At 40.6% G+C, this 27,772-nt stretch overlaps 1 protein-coding gene across 5 annotated transcripts in view; it reads right to left on the minus strand.

Annotated features, from left to right (window-relative positions):
- The window catches only part of zranb3 (zinc finger, RAN-binding domain containing 3), a 180,865-nt gene that overhangs the window by 14,484 nt on the left and 138,609 nt on the right, over window positions 1-27,772 (minus strand). For all 5 annotated transcript variants that reach the window (XM_030746915.1, XM_030746910.1, XM_030746895.1 and 2 more), the window contains 2 exons: window positions 18,351-18,455; window positions 11,814-11,956 (listed from right to left, as the gene is read on the minus strand). In XM_030746915.1, the coding sequence (XP_030602775.1) occupies window positions 11,814-11,956; window positions 18,351-18,455 (248 nt within the window). The remainder of the gene's footprint in view (window positions 1-11,813; window positions 11,957-18,350; window positions 18,456-27,772) is intronic.

Below are 27,772 nucleotides of genomic sequence, written 5' to 3' on the forward strand. Positions count from 1 at the left end.
CACAGCCGACACAAATACATGCAGAGAGTGGGGAAAGAAAATCAGTGACACGTTGCTCTTGACAGGAGAAGATTCTACAAGTCTTGAGAGGGAAAAGTGACCAATCAGCAAATGTCCACTGGTAACTTTATGGGTTTTAGCAGAGGGATGATACAACACTGTAATGGTCTCCGCAGAGAGCAATTATCCTACCTTTCTTCTCCACGGGGAAGTCAGAGGTCAACAAGCATCAGCCCAGCAGATCACAGTCACGCTACTGTTAGTACTTGCTGGAACTAGTACTACTTCACCAACCAACTAACAAACTACTTTGTTGTTTTACCAGTAGCATCCTGTACTTACTGCGTAAATGCCACTGTGCAATGGAACTGACCTCAAATGCAGTCAACTTCCCACCAGAAATATCAAGCATATTTTTAGAATGAGTTATTTAGGTCTCAGTTGCTGAACTGTGTATACTGGTGGCTATTTTGGAAATTATTGCTCATTTTAATAAGAGCTGGAAACCTATAGAAGAATTTAATGTCAGCAGTGCTGCAGCTGATCGACAGGTTATTGACAGTAAGCTCCTCGACCATAAGCTTCTCCTTATCTGAAGCCGGCAGCGGGATAAACAGGGAATTCCAGGCGTCCTTTTCCCAGCATTATTTTCAATTCCTCATGGGGGACTCCTGAGGCTCTGGGTCTGCCCCAGGGTCTCCTAACATGTGTGCGTACTGGAGGAGTTTTGAAGGCATCCTAATCAGAGGCCCAAACCACCTTAGCTGAGTCCTCTGGACACAGACCCTCTCTGAACATCTCACCTTGTCTCTAACAGCCGACAGAGGAAGTTAATTCTGGCCATTTGTGCACATGATCGTGTTCTTTCAGTCACTACCCAGAGCTCGTGACCATCGGCGAGGGCTGGAACGATCAACTAGTAAATCCAAAGCTTTGGCTTCTGGCTCAACTCTCACTTCGCCACAACAGTGCGGTACAACGTCTCCATTACTGCAGACGCCGCATCAGTCAGCTCATTCTCAACCCCCCCGCCATCATTCATGAACAAGATCCTGAGATACCTGAACTCTTGAACGTATTTGTGTAATACCAGTTTGTTCCACAAGATTACAGCAGAAGCCATTAAAACCAAAACTGCCCCAAGGAGGTCATTTTGACCCTCTTAGCATTTTAAAAATGATGTAACTGTTAAAATAAAACATCATCTCATATGTCATGACTTTCCCCAAAATGGGCTTATTCATCATATAGGGAATTTTATACCTAAAACTCCTTGAGTATGTCGTTTTGATCCCACAGAAATTAATGTAAAACAATCATGGCATTCTGGGTTGCCTTGTTTACGCGCATTGTGATACGAAGGCTGCTATAATATGAGCCAGAGCAAGCTAGATGTGATTGTAGCTACAATAGGGGATCGTCATTAGATGAAAGATGAATAATTATTGCAGGATTGAGCTGGTCGCAGATGGGCTGTTGAGCCGGGCAAAAGCAGGTCCGAGTGAGGGAGAAGGAATGTGATGGAACGCGTGGAGAACGGGGCGGGCTGCTGGCTGTGCAGAGCAGCAGAGAACCGTAGCTGAACTAAGCAGATAAGCAGAGAGTCCAGAGTGTGGAGTACTAATCTGAGCAAATAAAGTGAAATCCAGGGCAGAGCAGCCGAATCAGACGGGTGTTTGGCCTGAGCAGCGGAGCTGTGGAGGGCTGCGGACCGAGGTGGAGCAGTGTGGATTGTGGATGAGAGAGAGTTGCAGGTCCGGCACAGATGTACCGGCAGTGTTGCACTTTGCCAATAGTAAATTTATTAAAATGTGTTATTTTGTTGTAGCCAGCTGTGAGGTTTTAAAATGTTGGCAACGAGCTGTTTCAATCTGTTTCACAGTGAGCGCTCTGCTTTTTATAGCTTCTTCATTTTAACGTAACCAGTACCGCCCATTACCAAAAATCCTTTTTTCACTTTGCCATCATGTTCTCCTCCTACAATAATTTAATTATTTAGATTTTTTATTTAAGAAAATATTTCAGTCATTTGTAAAAAATTAATAAACCCCTAAAATTGAAATTTTTACTTATAATTACAAAAATGAACAACTTAATTTGTTCAAGGAGCGACTCTTTGCCTTTGGAAAAATGACCCCCTCGGCGGTTCTAGTGTTAAGAGCACGTTATTTACAAATGGCTACCTGGAAAAAGGTAAAGCCTGTTGAGGATAGCTAAAAATATATATCGACAGAAGCGCTTGTCGCTAGCAAGAAGTGAGGAACAGAAGCGAAGAGCAAAAATTCAAAAATGATGAGGTAGGAAAAAAACAGAGACAGGAGGCAGCTAATGCACGGTGTAGCTATTTCACAGACAATCAACTCCAGTGATGAAGCTGTTTCACTAATTGTCGTGCAGATCGATAATTAATGTTTCATCTTCCAAGCATTTGTTCTGACAGTTGCGTCAGTTGTTGAACTTAGTTTGATGCAACTGCTGGCAAACAGCAGCCTTGCCACCTTTGAAATAGGAATCAATAACTGGAACAGCTCCTGGAACTGTAAGATATGGAGAAAAATACATTTAACACTGTTTAAATAAGAAGAAACTTTTATTACACAGTAAAAAAAAAAAAATAGGATAAAACACGAGTGTCTTGACTTCTTAAATACAGTAAAACATGATCCACTGATTAATGAAAATATCAAATAAATGTAGAGGTCAGGATAACATTACAGCTCCATTTAAGAACAGAAACCCTTCAGCAGACGTCTGATTCCCTGCTGCTAAACTGATTTGGAGGCCTTGCACTAAAATTTTATCCAAATACTTTTAGGCACTTCTGGGTTAGTAAAGATATAATACGTATTCCAGCGTATTACTACAAATACTTTTTGGTAAAAAATAAAATTAGAGCAAGTACATCCTGCACTCTTCCACTACATAATGTCTTTCTATTTATATAACCTATAACAATAAGCATACTTACAAGGTATTCACATCATATTCACATCCTATTATACTCATGTGTGTACAGGAATATTACTACATAATGCACCTATACCACATAAGCTGGTGATATCAATGCAGTATCTATAACATCACTGTAATCATTAGGTAACCGTGGTGTTTACATTAGAGCTATATTGCTGAGCAGTAGGTATGGTTTTAATATTGCTCAATGATGAGTCACAGCCTGGACCATTAATGGCCATGAGTCATCTCTGACCAATGCTCAGCCAATCAGAAGTTGGAATCACAGACTAATCATTAACGCTGCAGCCTAGACCTGATGTTACTATAAACTGGCTCTTTGTGGAGAAATTTGGGATTCCCCAGTTTCAGCTACTGTCAGCTGCTCAGCTGCTAGATATAAGGAATCCCCACTTTCTCCATTTCAGTCAATATTGGTCAAATAGGTATAGCCAATCACACAGAACAATATGATCACCTGATTAGGCTAAGCCAATCAGCCATGAGAAAGAGGCTGCATATCATTAGCTTATATTAACATAGCATCAATTCAATTCAATTTTATTTATATAGCGCTAAATCACAACAAACAGTCACCTCAAGGTGCTTTGTATTGTGGGTAAAGACCCTACAATAATATATAGAAAACCCAACAGTCAAAACGACCCCCTATGAGCAGCACTTGGTGACAGTGGGAAGGAAAAACTCCCTTTTAACAGGAAGAAACCTCCAGCAGAACCAGGCTCAGGGAGGGGGGGGTCATCTGCTGTGACCGGTTGGGCTGTTACTGTCGGGCATCAGCAGCCTGAAATCCTCCATGTTGTTTACGCTCCACTTCAGCCAAGTGTACAAACTGGTACTGAACATCCAGGAGTATGAATATCATGTTGCACAACTTTGAAGAGTAAAGAACACATATGCCAAATTCCATGGCTCAACTCCATGTGGTTTTGGAGTCTATAGACCGGAAAGGTAAAACCTCACGGACAGACTCTGGACGGAGTGATTGACAGGCAGGTGGAATGACGACAGTATCCTCCCACCTTATTTTGCATGGGAGGAAAAAACTTTCTTGAAAGTCTGCTGATATTTACTTTAAAAAGGGTATTCACCACCCATATCATTCACCTGCAAATACTATTTGTAGCTCTGTGTAGGACGTATTATAGTACTTTTATAAGAAAAAAAATCATTTGAATAGGTTATTGAATTCTACTTGATGGATTTCTATCCTGATTATATGTTTTTTCTGATTACTAATGAGATAACAGCCTCCACGAAACATCCCGCCAGTGAAAGGTGTTGCCACTGCTAAATTCTGCTTTTAGTGTTTCTACTTGGCCCTGCAGGCTATGCTACAACATTTTTATGCAATTCCACCACCTCCATATGGACAGAATACTTTCTTTGGGAGGGAACTGGAAAGAAGGCAGAAGGAAAAAAAAATATAAAGGAAAGATGGATGACAGGAGGCAGAAAGTGGAGGAGGGAGAGACATCAAAGTGGAGAAGTTTCTCTGGAAGCTGAGAGGAGATGAGAAAGAAGGTAAGTCTCCATCAAACACAGGAGCTTCCTTTGCTTCAAACAGTCCCAGCGCAGAGGCTGGATGAAACGAGATACCTTACACTAAACTGGAGTCCAACGGCGCTTCTGGGAGAGAGTGGATGTGTGCGTGTGTGTGTTTGCATGTTTTTATGCAGTTATGTGCCTGGAGAGTAATTCTGTACACTGAGGTGACTGCTGCTCCTTGCTGAATGAATCATATTTTCTGTTATGATCCAAACCTCTTCTACCAGAATCAGGGGGCAGCCAGGTTCACGCATGCTTCTTTTTTTCAAAATGTTTGTCGAGCTGGCACATATCTGTGAAAACCTACCATGATTTTGACAGGATTTTCAGTATCTTTTATTCAAAAGGGGCTTAGTCTGCTTATTATTGAATATTATGTATTAAAGGTGCCATTTGGAGGTTTTGGCTACTAGCAGTAGTGACAAATGTGAGTCTCCCTTGCTCTTTAGATGGAAATCATATAAAATTACTCATTCTAAATAATATATAGTAGCTTTGCGAATGCTTTATGAGAAAGTAAATAGATTCAACACATTCAGAAGAAGTTTAAGGTATGCAGGTCTCAGTTTATCAGACTATCTGCTGGTGAGCTGCTCCCAGAGGGTCAGTGTAGGCATCCACACCTCCACAGCCCTCAGCCTCAGCACCAGTTCCCCACAGAGCTGTATGCTGAGCCCCCCCCGTCTTTACCTTGTATAATACCATCAGTAAGTTCCCAGATAACAGCAACATGATCAGGCTCATCTCCGGGGAGGGAGGGGTTATCAGCTGGATGGGATGAGGTTGAGAGGCTGTTTGGGTGGTGGTTCTAAACGCAGCAAAAATCAAAGAGGTTGTGGTGGACTACAGGAAGAGGAACAAAGCGGACAGTCAACTCCTGTTCTGGACTGTGTGGAGATGCTGTTCCTGGGCATCGCCATGAAGGAGGATCTCACCTGGAGTGCTAACACCACAGCACCTGTGAAAAAGGCCCAGCAGAAACTATTTTTTCTCAGGCTCCTCAAGAAACAACAACTTTCTGAGAAACTGCTGGTGGCCTTCTGTTGCTGCTCTGCAGAGAGCAATCTGGCGTACTGTGTCTGTGTCTGGTTTGCCAGCCGCGGACAGAAAAACACTCCAGATAGTCATCACCACTGCTCAGAAGATCATCAGCTGTCCTCTCCCCTCACTGAAGCGGGAATTGTACAGTTACAACTCCTGCTGCCTTGAAAAAAAGCCTGGAACACACTAAGAGACTCATCTCACCCTGGTAACTCCATGTTTGAGCTGCTACCATCAGGCAGGAGATACAGAACTCTTAAAATAAAGTCAAACACAGGAAAATCTTTATCCCAGAGCCACTGCTGCCCTCAATGTTGGCTGAAATCTAAGCATACAATCATTAGAGCTGTTGGAAAGCTGCTAAATGAGCTGAGCAATGGTTATAGGTTGGGTGTGTGAATGTGTGTGTGTGCATGCATGATTTAATTTTAGAGTTTTTAAATCTATTCACTCCTTTGTATTATTTTATTCTGCACCGAGGAAAAACAGTTTTGATGTACAATGACAATAAAGTTCTAATGTAATCTAATTTTGGCAAGAAACGCTAAATATATGAGAGGTCTAATGACACCGCCAGTTTGTATCTTGATTTCCAGAAGGAGGCTGGCATGATCATGACTTTCTGATAAACACTGACTAAATGTATTGTTTTTAAAGCCAGCAGGAGTCTTCTGTTTGTCAGACTTCTGACTGTATAGAAGTCAAAGGGGGAAAAGTATGGACCCTCAGCTCCTTTGCTCTGTAACCTCAGTAAACCCTTTCCTGATGATTCTATGCTCTTAAATCGGGTAGTTTCAGGTCATGTTTGATACATTTTGTAAATTGCAGTCCTTATTAAGAGTCAGAAAGGAGGAAAAACCAAGAACCATCAACAAGATCGACCCCTCGCTGGTCATGTCTGGTTTAAAACATCAATATGATGACAGCAGAAAATATTTAGCTTTACGGTCATCAACAGAACTTCACTACCCAACTTGTCCATCTTTTATACAAAATCTATAACAAAAAATAAACTCTATTATGCCCATGTATTATAAGTTCACTCTTTACCTGGAGGAACTAAAGAATTTAGAGCTTTCCCCAGATTACAATACTTTTAATCAGGCATTAACATCTCAAAATTAGCATTAAAAAAAACATGAGGACATAATAGCATAGTGTGTGTGTGTGTGTGGGGGGGGGGGGGGGGGGGGGGGGGTTACTCATGATGCACTGAGTGTTTCTCTTTCATTCACCTCTTTCAGCACTCTGCCCCTCCCTGAGCCTGGTTCTGCTGGAGGTTTCTTCCTGTTAAAGGGAGTTTTTCCCTCCCACTGTCACCACGTGCTGCTCACAGGGGGTCGTTTTGACTGTTGGGTTTTCTCTAATTATTGAAGGACTGTTGAGCAGCCAGAAGGGTAATATAAAGCACCTTGAGGCCACCGTTTGTTGTGATTGGGCGCTATGTAAATAAAATTGAATTGATTATCATTAAATACACATATCACTCAGGCTATTTCTCAACAATATACCACATGATGATACCACACGTTTCTAGAAATATAAAGCAAGTTGGCAAGTGGAAACTTATACTTTGTCTCAAATTGCATACTTCCACACTTCGACTATTTTGAGTGCATCAACTATAGAAGAGAGGATGCTAACTACTTAGCTAATAGAGGCAGATATATTTTTAAGGTAAGTATAAGTATAACAAAACATTACGTGTGTTGTGCTGTTTAATGTTTGAGTGTGTTTAATTGTAATCTTCACTGTAGAATAATTTAGTATTATGTGGCCAGAAGGGAAGACAAGTTGCAAATGTTCACAAACTGCTGTAGCTAGCATGATGACAGTGAAATATTGTAAAAATGTCATTATTTGTAAGCGACACGCTATATTCATTTTGAGACTCTACCCTGTCAAAATTCATGCACAAGTACTTGGTGTACATAGTGTACTAAAGAAAGTATCCCAAGTGAAACCCAACATTAGCTTAGATTAATAATGGGAATGGGGAAAATGACTAGCCTAACAAAAAATAACTACTAGCACCTGTAACACCCACTAACCATCGTGCTTTATCTTGTTTATTCAATCTGTGCAAAAATCGACTGTATAAACATCACGTTGAAGTTTTATAGGGATTTTATACTGGACCATTTTGTGGCCAGGACTAATAACTTTCTAACTGCTCAGCAGCTGGTGGTTCATAATTACTGTTAAATCTCACCTAACTTTCAGTAAGCAAACAAATGAGCGGATTTCCCCAAACTGACAGGCTATTCTTTTAATATTACTAGTATAGGTAGAAAGCTACAGTAAATTTAAACATGCAGCACAGATTTGGTGGAGGTTGCATGAGGACTGACGAAACACAGCATGATTTGAACTTGATTATCTGGACACGGTTTTCTGCTGGTGGACATTTGATGCGCAGCTGCAGGGGCGCTGTTACAGGCTCAGCGAGGCAGCGGGTAGCTGACAGCGTACACGCAGAGGCGCAGACAGCCGCCTGCCTCGGCCCAAGCTGGCCCGCGGCTCGGCACAGAGGCCAGACCCTGCTCAGCTGTGTGAAATCAAACTAACGAGCTGCTGCACCGGTATGGCCCGGCTGAAGTTGCTTTGATTGACTGCTGTTGTCCACCGGCCTCAATGAGACAGGGCTCACAGCAGCAGCCTTTTCAACGGCAGAAATTCCAAGGCACATGAACTAATACATTCAAATATATAGGTTTGCACATGAACTTGATATGTAATATGTTCAATTTAGCTCAACATGTGCACAATGTATACAAAAAAAAAAATCTGTTTGTTGGACAAAGCGAATTTAAACTCACAGGAGTGCTCAGCATGGTAAGAATTAAAAGTATTTTATAGAGAAGCCCTTCAATAACGCAACTTTGCAAATTTGAGTTTACTCGGTATAAGCAGTAACACTCAGCCTGGATGAGGTTTGCCAAAACTGAGAAAATAATTCTACTTTTTTTGAGTTTCAGCTTGAGACTTCAAACTGGGGGAGCTTTACATACGTGATATTTATCATGGAAGAAGATCTTTGGTTGTATAAAGGGAAGTGTGGGATCCAGCATTTGTTTTCTATCTTTTTAAAAGCTAATTTTTTTTTTTTTTGCAGTGAATCATTGTAGAAAAAAAAAGGGGAAAAAAAAAATCTTGGCCTCCGCTGCTTCAAATTCGAACTAGTCCATCAACTCTATGCAAATTGCTGAATTGCTGGAGTACAGTTTTAATGTAAGCTGCCAAGATGATGCAACAAAAGTATTTTACATACTTCAATCTCAGCCAAATATAAATGTTCTGAGTTTTCATCTTTTTAGATGCTCCACATGATTTCAAAATTGTTACAAAAGCTATTTACTTCCATGTATTGTATATACTGTAACAAACAAAAGTTTTGCTGCATGATCGCAGTGAAAAGGTTGGAAAGGCTGATTTCTCGAATTTAGTAACTAGCGGAGCTTCCATTAGCATCATAACCTCTGTTACACATTTTCTGTAGCTGCTTATGAGACGTGCACTGCAAAGAGAAGTATTGGATCTTCTTCCTACAAACACAGTTTTAGCTCATCAGCATTTCTGGGATGTATTGATTGAAAAGACCTGTTCAGGTCACGCCAGAGTTAAGGTCAAGATTTTGAGTTGGCTATTTGAAAACATGAATTTTCTTATTTTTCAGCCATTCTGTTGTTGATTTATTTGTGTGTTTTGGGTCATTCTCTTCTATCAACAAATCTCTTCCAGCTTCGAGTCGTGCTGCCCTGACATTCTCCTGTAAATCTTCGTGATACAATTTTAAAATGGATTTTTTCCCCTCAGTGACTGTGGGGTGTCCAGGATGTTCAGTAGAGTTGTGGAACATCCGAGTGGTCTTTTTCAAATTTCAGATGTGCAGTTTTTAGTGAGCAGTTTACAGTTTGTTATTGTGCATTAATAAACACGCAGGTTTTTAGAAATGTTGCTTTTGCAGCCTTTTTGTAAGGTCTCATTGGAAGATGTTGTGGCCCAGGCATGGGTCACACCAAGACCAGACCTCGCATGCCTTTATTTAAAAAGCGGGATACCTCTGCAGTTCCAGCCTCATCTGGTTAACTGGAACACCAGACTCCAAATAGCTTTTTTTAGTCATTAGCATAGAGGTCTGCTTCCTTTTTCCAGCCTGCACTGTGAGTGATTTGGTTAAACATCTCTCAAGTCCCACTAAAACACTCCAACACTGTAATTTTGATCTACCAATTCTTATGTAAATACACAAACTGAATTCTATAGTTGTGATGCTTATAATTTGACTGGATGGTTGCATAAAACTGTAAATTTCTGATGACAAAGATTTGCCTGCATAACATTGAATAAAACATTTAACTTTACCGGCTTCTACATTTGATGCCTAGCTTTAGCAATTATGTATTTGTATGCACACATACATGAAAACTACCATCAGCGTTTCTCTGCATTAAAGTGGTCATTATTGGCACCAATTGACCTTTTATTTCAAATGTTTCGGTACTTTAACAATCAAGTTTCCTTTCGCCAGGATGCAAACTGGATTAAAATCTGCTTAACTCTTCTAAAATCGCTGTAAATCACCATGAATGGTTTATGACAAAAAAATATCCAGTGTTGGAAACCAGGGGGAAAGTACATTAAGTTTGAAGTAGTTGAAAACTGAGCGTCTCAGAGCAGGGATGGTGAGCTGTGATCGCCCCGCTGAGCCAAAGCTGGAGCTTGATTGGTTCTGATTAGTGAATAAATCAAACAGGTATCAAATCAAGCCGGGCCAATTGCCTCCTACTCACACCTTGATTAGGTTCATGCACCCAAACGCTTTCCCCAGTTGAGGAACACTCTCCCTCACTTGCAAACATACACACACACGCGCACACACACACACACCCGAGTCTACCCTGTAATTGGCAAACTCTCCCTGCCTCAATCCACGCCAGCTGTAATTAGTGTGCCAGTAACAATGCTTGTTTGTCAAAAAAAAAATACACACATGTACGCATACACAGAGCTCATCCCATTCTCTCTCATGTCTCAGCAGACACCCTTTCATACACCCACACACACGTGCATGAAAACACACACACACACACGCACACACAAACACAGATACTGTTCAGCCTTCCATGACGCCTGGGGCAGTTAGTATTTACAAATCCGCTTGTTTCTCTGTGAAATCTCACACATTACTTCTCGGATTCTGTCATAATGTTGGGAACTACTAAATCTCACCATTTCCACCAATTCAAAACCACATCAGAGGATATCGTGCTGACTGGCTCATTGTGGGGGAGATGCATTTTTGCACACTTGTTACAGTTTACAGATTTACTGAAGTGCTACAGGGAAGATGTGCCACAACTGACCCTTAGTGCACATGTGCAGTTTATAGTGATGATTAGGAAGAATTCACATCTGAAAACACTGAGTCAAAACGCTGGGTCTTTGATGTCAGGCGCTGGTGAATAAGGGCAGGCTTCTTGTTTCACGCTGGCAGCTGCTGATGTTAACTAAAATCCCGGAAGATGTAGCTAGCTTGCTAAATAAGCTGAAGGAAATTGTAGAGAACAAGAATGGTGTGGCATTCAAGGAATAAAGGAAACCCATCCATATGTGGGATCACAAATCTGTACATTTGGTTAATGCGTTAATAAAATATTGATCCCAAATGTTTTTTTGTTTTTTTTTTTGCTAAATTTGATTTAAACATGAAGCATTTAAGGTAAAAGATGTGAAATTTTACTGTTTCAGACAAGAATGGGACAACATTCCTCTCCCAAAAGTCCAACAACTCGTCTCCTCAGTTCACAGACATCTACAGACTGTTGTTAAAAGAAGGTGGGATCCTACACAGTGGTGAACACGACTCTGTCCCAACTTTTATGAGACACGTGGCTGCCATCAAATTCAAAATGAGCTAGTTCTCAGCTTAAACGTTTGATGTTTTCTGTGTTGTGCTGTGAATAAAATATGAAATATATAAATTGTTTATGAGGTTTGCAAATCACTACATTCTGTTTTTAATTTACATTTTACACAGTGTCACAACTTTTTGGGAACTGGGTTTGCACAAATTGGGAAAACACATTTTTTTTTAAACTAGCCTAAAACCAAACAAATTATGATCCATAGACTATATAAAAAGGAAAAGGTTTAAACTCTATAGAGACCACTTTCATCTTTCATGTCAGTGACTGTAAAACACTGATTAGAGGACAGGTTTAAAGTTTCCTTCAAGAAAAGAATCTGACCTCTTGGTGCTCGACTGAGGGCGCTGGGCGGCGGACAGCTGCTGCAAGCCCAGGGTCGGGCTGTGGAAGAGAAGACCGCTGCGTCGAAGCAGTTTCTGCTTCATGGCTGGCAGACTGCTCCACTCCTGAACAAACCTCAGCACCTGCGGGGCGACACGACACCTCACTTCATATTCAATTTCAAGCTGCAACTACAGCCGGCGGAGTCTTCATTTTCAACACAAATTGATAGTTTGGACAGTGGAACCTCTTTAAAAGCAAAACATTTCTTTAGCTTTTCAATTTTGAAAATACACTTCAGCTGAAAACAAACAATTCAAAGGAGACGGTTTTCCAGAGAGCTGAACAAAACCCATTAAACCAAAAGAGGGACGTATATTCTTTCAGTGAAGGCGGGATTCAAAGAAAATCTACCAGCAATATAACAAATATAGCACACCAGACACCAAGGCCTGATGGACAATTTACCTACGTATTACACTCGAAAAGAGTTTTTTTCTTTGCAATGGATGATATTCACCGTCACATAAAGATGGCCTGGGTGAAGATAAAACTGTCTATATTATGCAGACAGGGTTCACGCTATGACAACACGCAGGCTCTCTTTCTTGATCTCTTTATTGTTCAGGTATATTTTAATGTAATTAGTACTCACTGATTTGACCCTTGGGTGCAAATGAATATTTGAGGTCTGGATGATAAACTTGAAATCATTCCAATAACATTAATAAGCACCTCTGACTATAATGATTGTAGCCTACAGTACGTATGTATGTTCCCTAACTCCTCCTACACGTCTTCATCAATCTGGATGAAACTTAGTACATAAACTGCAGAGGGTACCAGAATTATCAACATCTTTATAGAATTTGGGAATTATTTTTAGAACCCTCATATCCTTACAAATTATATACAGGATACTATGTATAGTAGCTGATCTACAAATGAACTGCGACAGTACATGTACGTTATGTGACGCTGTTGTTTGTAAATGCATTTTCTCAGCAATTTTTAGGCCCCGTTTACGCGAAACGGTTTCAAAATGAAAACGGCACAGTTTTGATGCGTTTCGGACTCCCGTTTACACGAGAGCGGAATGCACTTTGCAAACGGGGGCACTGGTACATGCGCACCGCCAACTTGTGGCCTGGCAACGGAACTGCAGCGTTTTCAGCGTTTTGCGTTTCCGTGTAAACGGAGATCGTTTCTGAAACGTCTCCATGTAAACGCGTCACTTTTCAGAAACGACAACGGCAAAACGTGTAAACGGGGCCTCAGTGCAGCTGCATATCTGTACATAAGTGTTAATCAAACATCCATGCTAATAGGTCCTGGAATTGATTACCTCGTCTTATACACTGAATATGTAGCTTTCAAAAAAGAAGAAATATATGTATTTATTATTCATTTGTTTGTGTCGTCTTGCAGTATCAATGACATAGTGATGCTATGTGTTTACATTTTGTGGCATGCTCAACAACAGCACAAGCCCAAACGTGTGTGTGAGTGAGAGCAGCGCGTCGGCCTCTGATGACAATTTAGTACATAAAAAAGGAGCTACTTCAAAAAAGTGGTCAGACCTCCAACAAATACTTTTCAAAATACACAAGAAAACTGATCCTGCTGAAGGTGGAAACAACAAACACAGCGCCAAGTACAACCAGGCTATGAAGGCAAGCAAAGAGGAGATGCTAGCAGCTCAAAAGTAAACAAATGACATAACCGAGCATCACTGAAATGCTCACTAGTTACACTACATATGACAAGAAGAGCAAAGGGATGGTAATTACCACAGTGGTTACATATTGTTTGTTTGTTTGACTGATGTTGTGTGGCTACTATTGCACTATAATGCTGCTGCTGGCACCTTGTGGCAATAGATTCACACTTTAAATTAGGCGGTCTGTAATCAATGACAGCAGGTCATTTTGTTTGTGCTAATAAATGCTGCTGTCTGCAAGCTGCAATCACCAATAAAACAATGTTTAGCATTTTTTTCTAGGTCTTCATAAGTATCATTATTGCAAATGTCCTTGAAATATAATGATATCATTTTGAGGTTATATCACCCACCCCCTAACCAGATGAATAAATGACGAAATTAAATACCAATACCATGAGTAGGACTAGAATTCATAAGCTTCCCATTCCTGGATCATGTGATTGATAAAATCTAATTCATAGCCTGGAAGTTTTGAATGATCTAAAGTGTCATAAATTACATAATTTTCTGTGAATCTTCTGTGTTAACATTTAAAAAAAAAAAAAGGAGCTACAAATTTATACAAAAGGTTTCAAAGTCAAACGTGTATACTATTTAAATGCCAGCATTTGAGTAAACATTTAGTCATATGTATAGTTATATTTAGTAACTTGGGTTCTTAAAAATTGCAGACGTTCATTGCTTCCATGTGAAAGCACCCCCCCCCCCCCCAAAAAAAAAAAAAACAAAACAAACCAAACAAACAAAAAAAATGGATATATAATATTGTAAGGCTTGTGTAGAATGACAATTAGATAAACTGCGATTGTTGGTACATTATCTGTATATTATTACAAATGTCAGCTATACTAAATTATTGCCGATCACATGCTTGAGGTTGAAGGCAATTAATATTGCTGAAAGAGCTGAAACCAGGACTCATTGAACAGCATCATGCTGAGTGTCATGTGCTGGTAGAGAATAGAAATAATACTCTACATACAGAGGGTTTCCCTCCTGACGGGAGTAAAGTACAGATGAAACCTCTGGATAAACTTAGTAAAACTCTGAAATTGTAATTGTTCTGCTCGGCTGTCAGAGGTTAGATGAGAGTCAAAAATTTGAATCAGATGTCAAAGGTTAAAACTAAGGAGGAGAGTAGGATGCTTTTTCCAGCTTGCAGAATGGCCGAAGGTCAGACAGGTTAATAGGTGCGACGTGCGGGTGGAAACAGAGTGGTTTGATTTTCACTGAGTATCTGGGCAAAGTTTTATGATAATGATGCTTTTATCCCTTAACGTTTTGTTTTTGTCTTACAGGCAAATAAAACATCAAAACCAACAAAAAAAAAAACCAAGACCCATTAATGATGGGGATATCCTACTGCGATTAATAAAAATATAAAATAAATGTAGAGGTCAGGATGACATTACAGCCCCTTTTCAGCAGACATCTGATTCCATTCTGCTGAACTATCTTCACCCTGATTTGGAGGCCTTGCCCTAAACTTTTATAGAAATACTTTTAGTCACCCCCTGAGTTAGTAAAGAAATAATACGTACTTCAGTATTAACAATACTCATTAAATCAAATCAATTTTAAGTATGCTGCAAGAGATTGATATTCTGTGATTATCTTTAAGATTTCTAAAAATACTTTTTGGTAACCACATCCTAGCTCAGACTAAATTAGAGAAAGTACATCCTGCACTCTTGTACAAGGGTACATAATGTCTTTCTATTTATATAACCTATAACAAAAAGCCAAATATATCATATTCATGTCCATGCAGGAATATTACTACATAATGCACCCATACTACATAATCAACTGATATCAATGTATTATGTATAACATCACAGTAATCATAAGGCAATCATACTGTTTACATTAGAGCAATATTGCTGAGCAGCAGGTATGGCTTTAAAATTGCTCAATGACGAGTCATAGCCTGTACCATCTACAGCATTGAGTCATCCCTGACAACATGCAAGACAATGCTCAGCCAATCAGAAGTTGGCATCACAGGCTAATAATAAGACCTGATGTTACTATAAATAGACGGCTCTACTGCCAGCTGTTCAGTGACTGAGGACAGCTGCTCAGTTGCTAGATATGGGGAATCCCCACTTTCTCCAATTCAGTGAATAATGGTCAAATAGGTATAGCCAATCACACAGCACAATATGATCACATGATTAGGCTAAGCCAATCAGGCATGAGAAAGAAGCTGCATATCATCAGCATATATTATCATAGTATTATCAGCCTGAAATCCTCCATGTTGTTTATTCTCCCCTTCTGATAAATACAGCCAAAGTGTACAAAAGGTACTAAGCATACAGGAATATGAATATCAAGTTGCATGTCTTTGGAGAGTAAAGAACACATCTGCCAAATCCTTGTGGAGTCTATTAACTGGAAAGGTAAAACCTCACAAACAGATGCCTGGACAGACTGAATGGTCCCTCTTTGCATTAAAAAAAAAAAAAAAAAAAATGAATCTACCTAAGCTCTCATCACATACTCACTCCTTTCCCTTAATCTGATGGTATCTGCAAATGTGGAATTAATATCTAAAATTCTATCAAATTTGTGTCATCATATCTAAATTGCACCATGGTTACTTACATGTAAAAGTCATCACAGTAATGTTACTAGGACCCTTGTAACATTTGGGTATTACTTTCAGAGTCTAAATGTCACATACACGACTGATATACACAAACATCACGGCATAGGCCGGAATGATCTGGAACAGCGTTCTGGCACCTTCAATTAATGGAAAATTAAATCTAATAGGCCCGCTTACACCTTCAACGCATTTCCTTTTTCTTCTCATCCGTGTGATGCCTTCATGGTGCAGATGATGTACATAAAGCTGCATTTGTGGTACTCAGCATCTTGGGAACGGATAATGAGAGATTATTTTCAAAGGTAAGGACTGTTCAAGCAAGTGGAATTTTTTTAGACTGGAAATTTAAATCTTCCATATAATGTCCTAAATCATTTTAGAATTTTTAAATCAGATACTGGCTCTATACATGACGTGTTGCTGAACTGTTTTTGTGTAAGGGTAGTAGAAATGAATTTATATTTAAGGTCATGGTGCTGATTTGATTAGATTCACTCACTGAATTCTATGTTTTATACCAGCTTTATAGTATGTAGGGATTGGAAATCAGCCATATACAGTGCTCTGAAAAATATTAGACAAAGATAACTTGAGTAAATACAAAATGCAGTTTTTTAAATGATGATTTCATTTATTCATGGAAAAAAAGCTATAGAAACCTACCTGAACCTGTGTGAAAAAGTCCCACAACCACTTACCAACCAGTTGGAGAATATGCATTTTCCTGGCAACCAGTCATTACTAGTCTCTAGGCCTGGCTGACTGGGGCCTTAGCACAGAAGCCCCACCCACCTGCTGTTAAAACCTTCTGTTTGGCAGGGGCGGCCAATCAGAAGAAAGTCATAGCTTAAAATGGCTTATTTCAGTCAGATGATGAACTGAGGGGAAACACCACGGCCAACTACACGTGCAGCCCCTCAGTTAATGTAAATAAGGATTTAGAATCTTTAGCAAAAGTATAACAGCAAAGCCATAAACCATTTGTGCTGAAAACACTTCTATCTGTGCATCTATTCTTACCCGCTATGAGGCACAAGTATAGAATGAAAAAGGGACCTTACAATTAAGAATTATCTTCCCAGAAATCTGATCCAGTTTTCATTAAATATTGATTATTCTAATACATATGCTATCATAATTGATGATTCATTTTAGAGATGTTTTGATTTTTTTTTTTGTTTGTGTTGTTCTGGCTGCAGGGGTGTTTACACGCCACTGCTTCCCCATCCAAGACGTTTCACAGGCCGCATTAAACCGCTTACTTTATTTTAGTATTGATTGTGATGGACAATTGGAGTGTAACGGGGCATAAATGATGGGTCGGAGGATGGATGCAACTCACGTCTTGGTTTTACAAAGCAACATAAACAACATGACAGGTGGGGCTTCTGTCAGTAGTTGGTACCGGCATGGCAGATTGCAGGATTTAATATTAGCTGGTTGGCGTGTGGGGTCGTTTGAGGCGATGATTTGTCTCCTTTAACAACCCTCATAAAACTGCACTCTCTCTTTTGCCGGTCTCCTCGGTTGCCCAAACCCCCAAACCACCCCCTCTCTTTTCTCCTATCTCCATCATTCCCCACCTCCACCTCCTTGTCCTCTTCCCCCTCATGCAGGCCCTGCAGTGCTGAAACCACCTATCTGTCAGGGACCCAATGGCGTGCTGCTGCTCTTCCTGCTCATGATCAGCGTTGTCATTAGTTTCACATGGCAGTGACACACACACACACACACATATCTGTTAGGTTTAATAACCTCCGCACTGCCTCGTGTCTCATCTTCACTGGGTCAGTGGAATTGAGGAGATAGCTCCACTGGCGAGATATGAAACTAAATTATCTTAGTCTAAAATTAAGGTCATACTTAACGCAGCCTATGGGCACACTAACTGAAAACTTTTAGCTGCGCTCTCTCGCATATGCAGACTTTTCTGTCATCTTAAATTCTTGTTATGGCTACGCCTCTGTCGTCTTTGCCATCAATCAAGAAAAGCAAACATTGGCACATCTTATAACCTAGAAGTCAACTCCACTTTAATTCACCTTTAAAGTGTTTTTAGAGTAATGACAAATTAAGTAGGTAGGTACATCTCCCTCGTGTGAATGCCCCAGTCCACATACACACCCTCACACACCCATGAATATCAAAGCACATGCAAGAGACACACATATACACACTCAGCCTGGCGGGAAGGGCAGACCTGTATTTGATTTTCCCGGTGCCGGCTGAAGGCCTCGGGCAGGTCATCCCAGTTGGTTAGTTTGATGTCCAATGGGATGAAACTCAAGTTCAGCGGAGCTCCGTCCTAAAAGATGAGGAGACAGAGACGAAGAAGACAGCCTGAAGCAAAGTTAGCACCAAGAGTCTTAAAATAAAGTTGTTACTAATATTATTGCTTAAACATCTTTAGCTGGACTTATAGTTTGCTGTCTGCCCTTCATCATCTAATATAAAGTCTACACAGGCAGCCATGAAACCTGTACATTTTGAAATTTTTTATTCCAGTTCAGTGTAGTTATATTTACATAGTGCCAATCCAAAACTGGAATCTCAAAGAACTTTATATTACAAAGGTGAAGACCCTACAGTACAGATGAGTGAGAACATCAATGATCAGATGATCCTCTATAAGCGAGGACTAGGTGACGTGGGGAGGAAGAACAGGAAGAGACCTCTGACAGAACCTGGCTCAATGAAGGGCGGCTAGCTGTGCGGACGGTTAAGAGTTAAGAGTAAACTTCCACTAAAAATAATAACAAACCTAACTGGGAATGATTTGTGTATGACTGCAAACAGTAACAAGGATTACACCTATGTAATCAGTGTTCATTCAGAGGTACATGTACTCCAAGGCACACTCTTATGGAAGCCATACAAACATTAATTTAACTAATCCAAACAACCAATGTGAGAAACACGAATAATCGTGATTATAAAGTCACGGTAGGAACTGAATAACTAGATGACTAAAATTATGACAGATTTGTTACCTTACAGTCTGAATACCTCAATAGAAAAAATGGGTCTAACTGTTAAATGAAGTAATAGCTAAGCGTTACGGATAAATGTGTAAAAACAATGAACCATAATTGATAAATGCTTAGCAGAATGTAACTGCTAAGATTAAATGAAATGCAGAAAGTCATCCAAAAAAAAAAAAGTTAAAATACCTAAAAGCGTTTTATACATTAAAATAGTTAAAATGAATTAGATGTAGGTGGTAACATATAATGCTGAATAAAAATGCCCCCTCTCTGACCCTCTAACTCCAGGAGGAGTGGGACCGCATCCCACAGGCCATGACTGACAATCTGGTGATGGGTGACACACTCGGTACTGAAATCTGTGAACTCTGATCGCTGACCAGCAGCAAGCAACTGATCGCACATGGACTGTTGCATAAAGATCTGAAACTCTGAGATGTCTGCTTCCACCTGAATAAAGCACAAAGCACAACAATATTTAAAGCACATCCTTCCAGAAACAGTCAGATCATTTTTCCAGTTCCAACAGGGACTAAAATCTTTGGGAGAAAGTAGTTTCAAAGCAAAAAAAAAAAAACTGTTCACAGACGCCTCAAAACTTCTTCCTAGACCTGTGAGACAGGAAGTCTAAAGAGATTTATATAATGTAGAGTTGTGCTATACAGATATATTTATTTCATACAGATTGGTATGAATATTAATTGTGGATTAATGATCTTACATTTTTCTCATCTTTTCTTCTGAGTATCAAATTATGAATAAATCACAGTAAAATGCAATAAAACTACTGTTAGTGTGCAGTTTTCCATGTGAAGTATTTTGAAGTTATTTTCAAAGGTATTTTTCCACCACAGTGGATTTTAAATGAAGTAATCAAGTTGTGGCAGAATTGTAGGTTTGCAGCTTTGATTGATGCAAAAATGTTGCATGATTTTTAATGAACATACAGCCACACAAACCTCTTAGAGGCAGCAGAAACTTTAGTGTCCAAATCAGTTGGAAGTGTTTAGTACACTCCACTAAGAAAGCCTCCAGAATTCTGGAACAAGATTCTTTGATTTGGATCTTCTACAAGATCAACTTGTAGAAGATCCAAATCATCTGTCAAATATGGCAGGAGCAGTGTGATCCACGGGCATGCGTGGCTGCCAGTGGAAGAGAAGTTTACTGATGATGTGACTGCTGATAGAAGTACGTGGCTATACTCTGCTGTGATTCAGCCAAATGTGGAAAAACTGGTAGGACAGTGCTTCACAGTACAGATGGCTAACAGCAGCAAGACCCACAAACGAGCAGTAAAGGCCTGGCAGAGCGTCTTAAGGTAGGGAAATCAGCATTTGAAGATGCCCATGGTTTTCAGACTTCAGGCAGTTATTGACTGCATCCCAGCATTAATAAGAATTCTTATGTTTGACATCGCATTAGTTGTCCCATTAATTTTGAGTCCTTGAATCAAAGATGACGGTTCAGTTTGGTGGACTCAGAATCAGTTCTTTGCTTTTTTGGGGAGCAGTTTCCATAAGATTACACAATGGCTAGGTTGGAAAATTAGCACCTTCAAGTCTGAGGCCATTATCTGCCGGAAAGCAGACTGCCCACTCCGGGTTGGAGACGAGTTGCTGCCTGAAGTGGAAAAAGCTCAAGTATCTCAGGGTCATGTTAATAAGCAGGGGAAGAGTGGAGCAGGAGAAAAACAGATGAATGGGTGCAGCGTCTGCAGTGGTGTAAGTAATTAAGTGGTCTGATATGGTAAACAGAACTCTGAATGTGAAGGTAAAGCCGTCGATTTACTAGTCAATCTTTGCTCCTACCCTCACCCGTGAGCGTCCTCATGAGGTGAGTGCCTGTGCTCAGCCATTAAGGAGTATAAACCAGCTGCTCCAACCCACCAAAAAGAGCTCATTTAAGTGGTCTGTGAATCTACGGTAACTAGGATCCCTCCTGGACACCTCGCAGCCCAAAAATTATGTTACTGTGCAAATACTCATGGACCTGATAATAAATAAATTGAGTGGTTTTTGGCTAAGATCCCCTCAATCCCACTCACAAGCCACACACAGAGCGAGAGAGACCCATGAAAACAGTGGGTCTATGAAGCAATAAATAGTGCTTCAGCACACGGTGACACCGCTGTAGTGCACACAGTGCCTTCGTGCTTCTGTGGACGTTTCTGAGCGGCTCCTCGTGCTTTCCTTCCCAAACAGTTGGTGGGACGTGGGATTCTGCTGCTGAGTCATCAGTGTAACCAAAGCAAACAGAAATACGCCGAGTGTGCTTCGGAGCAAATCACGATGCGGCACCATTATTGTTTCACTCGCATGATGAGAAGAAATGTCAGGATAATACTGCGGTTACATAACTTCAAACTAAGAAGGAGGGATAGATTGCAAAGAACCTTCCTGATGCTATCAAAGAAATGCTAACTATGTGTCACGGATGGTGGGCGTCTCTGAGTGAACTTTCTGGTTTCTCATTAGCTGGAGAAAATTTTCTTTTAATGCTTAGCATTTCTCTTTCAGATAGCAGACATTAACGTTATGTAAGAGAGGCATAGTCAAATGCACTGCATTATATCTTCACAGTTATCACAATCTGTTTACTGCCTCTAAGTGCTGGAAGCCTGGTCAAGTTTCTCATGAATGGGTTGAGAATATTGTACACTCGATGAACTCGAGGTGAGAGGAAACGCAGCCTGCCGGTTTAGCTGAAAGCACTGCTTTGTATGCGTGGAGACTCTCTCACGAGGATGATGTAAAAAGGTAGCGGATTACAACACATTGTTATCATGAGACATGGGAAGAAAATAAAGATAAGTGAGATCAGTGTCCTCCACTCAGAACATCCATGGCACTTTTGGGATGAAGACAAGCATTCTGTAAAAGGAGCCGGATCCAAAAGCCAACAAACACTGTAGCACGGAGGGTTATAAACAGCCAAGAATTAACAATGAAGCAAAGCCTCTGGGCATCGATGGAAGGGAGAAAAAAAAAAGATGATACAGTTGAATAGAATTAGAAGTTAGCAGGAAGCTAGTCTGCTACTGATGTCCAAACACAGACTTTATATAAAAGATAGATGCACCTTCTGGGTCTGGAAAGTCAAGCCAGCGCTGAAGAACCTTAAACCTGCGCTCTCTTTAACGGCCGGCTCAGGGCAGCTTCTGTGTTTTACAGACGTCTGTGGGAAAACAGCCCCCAGCTCCCTCTGAGCTCTGTGACTCTCCCATAAGTTTATGGGTTCAATCGCTAGTTTCAAGTAGCGCTGAATTACACGTGAATTTCGTGCTGCTAATGATAAAGTCAGAAAGGTGGATGAACCAGGGTCAATCATAAATCATTAGCCAATGAGCCTCTTGCTCATCACAGTAAACAGGTACAGCTGTAAACAGGATTTCACTGCTGCCATGTCCATCTTATATGCGCAGTCTGTTCATCTAAAGAGAATATGCAAATGTTTTAATTGCAATATTCCTTTAAAGGAAAATTCTACAACATATTTACCCTGCTATAACTCTAGACAGAAAGGAAGATGACAAACTGACACTGATGAGTTCTTGAGGGGTTCAGGACAGTAGGCTACTGGACATATAATGATCTGCCACTCTGTGGCTACAGTCATAAGGCTGCTGCAAACAGTGGTGACCTCTTTTAAAAGGTTTAAGTTGCAGGTTAAATGTTTCCAATGAAAGTGCACACCAAGGGTCAATGAGTGAGCAGGTGCCATCACACGCAGGAAAATGACACCAGGTGTTACACCATTCTCAACAAGGGGTAATTCATACGTTGTTGTATTGCAATTATGAATTTTTTTTGCCATTCTAAGAATAATCTCCAGACTGAAATCTTCATTTTTATTCATCTTCATTTTTTCTGATGCATTAGACTCTTGAAGCACGGGACGCAGAGAGCTCCAGCTTGTAATTAATGCTGACATTTTAAACTTAGCTTAAAAGTTTGCAACCCGTGAATAGTGCCAATAAAAAGCTTTGCAGGGTTCAAACGACAACTGAGTAGTTCTTTAGGACTTATAGGTGCTTGTTATATACCAGGGGACAGAGTACTGAAGCCTGTTGAAGAGACAAGAGCCAGAGGCAACGCATCAGGGGCTTGGATCTTTAAACAGTACAATCAGAGTATCACTGAGTCATTAACAAGTGGGCTGCAGGGTACTAGTTAGCTCGCTAGACCCCTATTACCCATATTAATGTTAACAATGTAGCCTGTGTACTGCAGTGGTCCTCAAACTTTTCTGGCATGCCGTATTTCAGAAGCCAAAGTACCCGGATGTGTTGCTCTCATCTGTAAAACTCTTGAATTAAATGATCTGTAGTCATCATAGATGCGCAGAACCACAGACAACTATTTAGTCCTGTGTGGAAAGTAAAAAGTAACTGCAGAACCCAAACCGTCTGTAATTAGAAACTAAATATACAGTTTTGCAGCGTTCACATGCAATTAGTTTCATTGTTTATTGTAGCTCATTCTGTGCTAAAACTTCAGGGACTGCCTGCACAGCAATCAGATTTTTAATTACTAACTTAGAGAACTTGAATTTAGTTTTATTCAAGTTCTGTAATCTGGCCACACTTTATTCTTTATTGGTTGCCATGGTAATTCCTCGGGTAACCAAGGAGCTCATTAGTGATCCTGCTTGTTTTCCCCACCTTTATTCTAATATATGTTTGAAGAGGCTGCTTCTCTAGTGACAGCATGCATGCATTAGTAACAAAAAATAATGAGCATTATGAAGAGGATAAAAAAAACATGAATAAAGCCATAAGAATGTACCTCGCTGTAATTATAGGTAATCATACCGCAGCGGCTTGGAAGTATCTGCATAATCACTGTAAAAAATAACCACAATAAAGAACATTTACGTGGTTATTATTGCTTCATTAGCGCTAACTACTGCCAATTTGAAGACTGACAGTCCACTTACCCTCAGAGTTAACTTCAATCAAACATCAATTGTGCCTAAAAAGAAAGAGGCTGACCAGCAGATTCAGGTAAAAGCACCAATCTGGTTTCAGCCGTCAGAGCCACATTATGGAGATGGAGATGGTGGTCAGAGAGGCCAGGCAGGAGGCAAGAGAAAGGAGAAAGTCTAAAGGTTAATACCTGCTGGCAGCCGGCACATGGATTTGGAGATACAAATCAACATTAGGAAGTTTTTTTTTTCCCTGTGCTGTACCCACAGTGCAAAGAGGCCCATGTGTTTATTTGGATTATGGTAAAATAAATATCATGGAGAGTCAGGGGAATGGTGGAGCGGGTTGTGCTGTAACAGCATGAAGCAGGATTAGAGCCCTGCTAGATGTGATTGAAAAGAGGCACACGATGCTTCCCACTAACAAGCTCAGGAGGAAAGAAACGGAAAATATTGGTTTCATTCCAAAATATGATATCATTATTATTATTATTATTAATAATAATAAAAAACAGGTGCATTTATTTTCAGGTTGAAAAAAAAAATGATCCTATCAGCCACAACAATAAAACTATTGACAGGTGAAATTAATATTATTGATCATCTCTTCACAGTGCAATGTTCTGCTGGGAAACTTTGGTCCTGGTATTCATTTGGATGTTACTTTTGACACATACCACCCACTTAAACAATGCTGCAGAGCAAACACACACCCCTATGGTAATGCATCCCGTCACCCTGCAAAGAAGGCTGAGAAACACCTCAGGTATTGATCCGGCCTCTAAACTCCACAGATCGAAATTCCATGTGATGTGCTCAAACAAAGACAATCCACAGCACCCAACCACACACACACACACACACACACACACACACACACACACACACACACACACACACACACACACACACACACACACACACACACACACACACACACACACACACACAAACAGTGAGTCCAAGGACTTCATCCTAATACCTAAATGCAGTCAGGGTGCCGTTGCCTAGCCTGTAGAGGTCTGTGTGTCCCTCCATGGATATGTCTCCCCGGAGCATCACTGACTCACCACCAAACCGGTCATGCTGAACAATGTTACAGGCAGCATAATGTTCTCCATGGCCTCTTCAGACCATTTCATGTCTGTTACGTCCTCAGGATGAATCTGCTCTCATCTGTGGAAAGCACAGGGTGCCAGTGGTGGACCTGCAATTCTGGTATTCTATGGCAAATGCCAGTCGGGCTCCACAGTGCTGGAGGTCATTTTGTAGCTCTGGGACTGCTCATCCTGTTCCTCCTTGCACAAAGGAGCAGATACCGGTCCTGCTGAAGGGTTAAGGACCTTCTACGGCCCTGTCCAGCTCTCAGAGAGTAGCTGCCTGTCTCCTGGAATCTCCTCCATGCTCTTGAGACTGTGCTGGGAAACACAGCAAAGCTTCTGGCAATGGCACATATTGATGTGCCATTGGAGGAGTTGGACTACCTGTGCAACCTCTGTTGGGTCCAGGTATCACCTCATGCTACCAGCACTGACACTGACCCTAGCCAAATGCAAAACTAGTGAAAAAACAGTCAGAAAAGATGAAGAGGGAAAATGTGAGTGGCCTCCACCCGTGAAACCGTTCCTGTTTTCTCATCGCTGCCCCTCTAGTGCACCTGTTGTTAATTTCATTAACACCAAACCTCCACTCTGCTCATGCTTATTCCTCTTCAGTAGCTTTGAACTATTATTTGTTTCCAGAGTAAGATTTTTTTTTAAATGGAAGATAATTTTAAATGCAACTTTTCAAACACCTCAACAAATGTCTCCAAGCACTGATTTTTCAGTCTAGTTCATGTATATTCTTATTCAGTTCTTGTAGATTTTGGCATACCTCAGCTTCCCTTCCAATGAAACCGTTCCCTATGAGGTCTCAGCAAACAGTAGATGCAGCACCTGAAGGATCAGATACATCTCTCAGGTCCTGTGTCAGCTCTTTGCTGGATTTCTTCCTATTTCTTAAGGACTTGACTTTCAGATACTCTTCAACTGCTGTAGAGTTCTTTTAGGCCTGCCACTTCTTCTTTTGTCCTGTCCCTGTCAAGTTTCCTCAAATCTTTTGAGGACACACTCTACACCATGCTGTGATATGGCAAGTTTTTGGCTAATAGCTCTTTGGGAATCACCTTGTGGGTTCAAAAATTCTATTTTATACCTGTCAGCAGGTCACAAGTAACGAAATGCCTCAAGATACAATTTAAAATTTGTTCTTTACCAAGTTGTCTGTTATGTGTAGATGCAACACTGGTTCATCCCTTGAGTTAGGTGTCGTTTTATGCTAGAATGATTCATAGGTCAGTGTTAAGTGGCTTAACAAATAAACAAAATTTTCGAGGACTGGTCTGAAAATGAGTGAAAAAGCAGCCAAAGAAAAACTATGAAAGACCTTCAGAAAGCTGGAGAATTACTGATCAAGACCACTTAGAAAAAATAAATTACAAATAATTTCAGAAGCATGAAGTGTGACCACGAATACCCACCTCTAAGTGTTTGAACTATCGTGTGACAAAAAGAACCTACAAAGTGGAATCGAAGGTGTGGCGATTCTGAGTCAGTGGTTCAGTTTCTGCTCTGTTTGCTAAGTAAGTCTGTGGGTAAATTTGGCTCCAAAAAGCTCCCTTGATCCATGCCCTGAGTAAAGTGAGTAAAACGTGCCTATTTTGTAAAATAAAGGTCCTCTTTAGCATCCAGAACGACGATAAAGCAGTTTATGGTTCATGACAAGCTGCTACAGCAGGAGTACAGTCTCCCTGATCTGGCTCTCACTCAAGTTTCAATAAAAAACAATGATGATGACCAAAATGCCAAACTTGAGGCTTCAATGTGGTGGTCCAGAAATCAAGGGTCTATCTTTCATACACAGCCTATGGATAACTGTGAATTATGTTTCTCTGCAAATCCTTCAGTCTGCACTTCTCTGCTGTCACAAATCCTGGACTGAAACTCCAAATGCATGTCACAAAGCACGGATCACAGAGCCCGACAAACGTTCATCAGACAGCTATAAACACACAGCAACACTGTCAGCCATCTCACCTGAAAACTGACTTTCCCTACCAGTTTCAGAGGATTTGCCATTACTTTAGCATTTTTGTGTCGTGTGAGGCAGTAAACAACCAATGTTTACCTTGATAGATACTCTATTGAAGTCTTTCAGACAGTTTTGGAATGAAACAGTCATTAATGTGTGCAGGACCTGACAAACAGCACAAGATAAGTCATATGAAACTAATTGTAGTCCAACATATTGTATTTCTGAATTATTCTGATGTTCTTCACCACACTCATCTGCTTCTCCCACCCAGCACCCACCGCCAAGGAGCAGGGACAGCGAACCCTTGAATAAAACAACAGTTTGGTGTATAGAAAATGGACATAAAATTGCTAATACTCTCAATATTTCTCATTCAAGCCCCAGTGACAAATCTTCCTCTCATTGTGCTTTGAGCAGCCCCCCATGTGAATACTTTGCCTGGTCCAGGATTATCCCAATGTGACAGCTTTCCAGCCAGAATTCCTCCACTTTATCATTTAAACGACAGCGGGAGACATTTATCTCCTCAGCTTATCGTCTCAGCCACGCGTACATGACACTTGTCTATTGCTGTCAGGGTAAGATCCCATTGGTGATTCAATTCAGCGTCTTGGTCTCCTCTATGTAAAACCCTCTT

The sequence above is a fragment of the Archocentrus centrarchus genome, chromosome 2 (assembly GCF_007364275.1).
Source record: "Archocentrus centrarchus isolate MPI-CPG fArcCen1 chromosome 2, fArcCen1, whole genome shotgun sequence".
NCBI classification, from domain to species: Eukaryota; Metazoa; Chordata; class Actinopteri; order Cichliformes; family Cichlidae; genus Archocentrus; species Archocentrus centrarchus.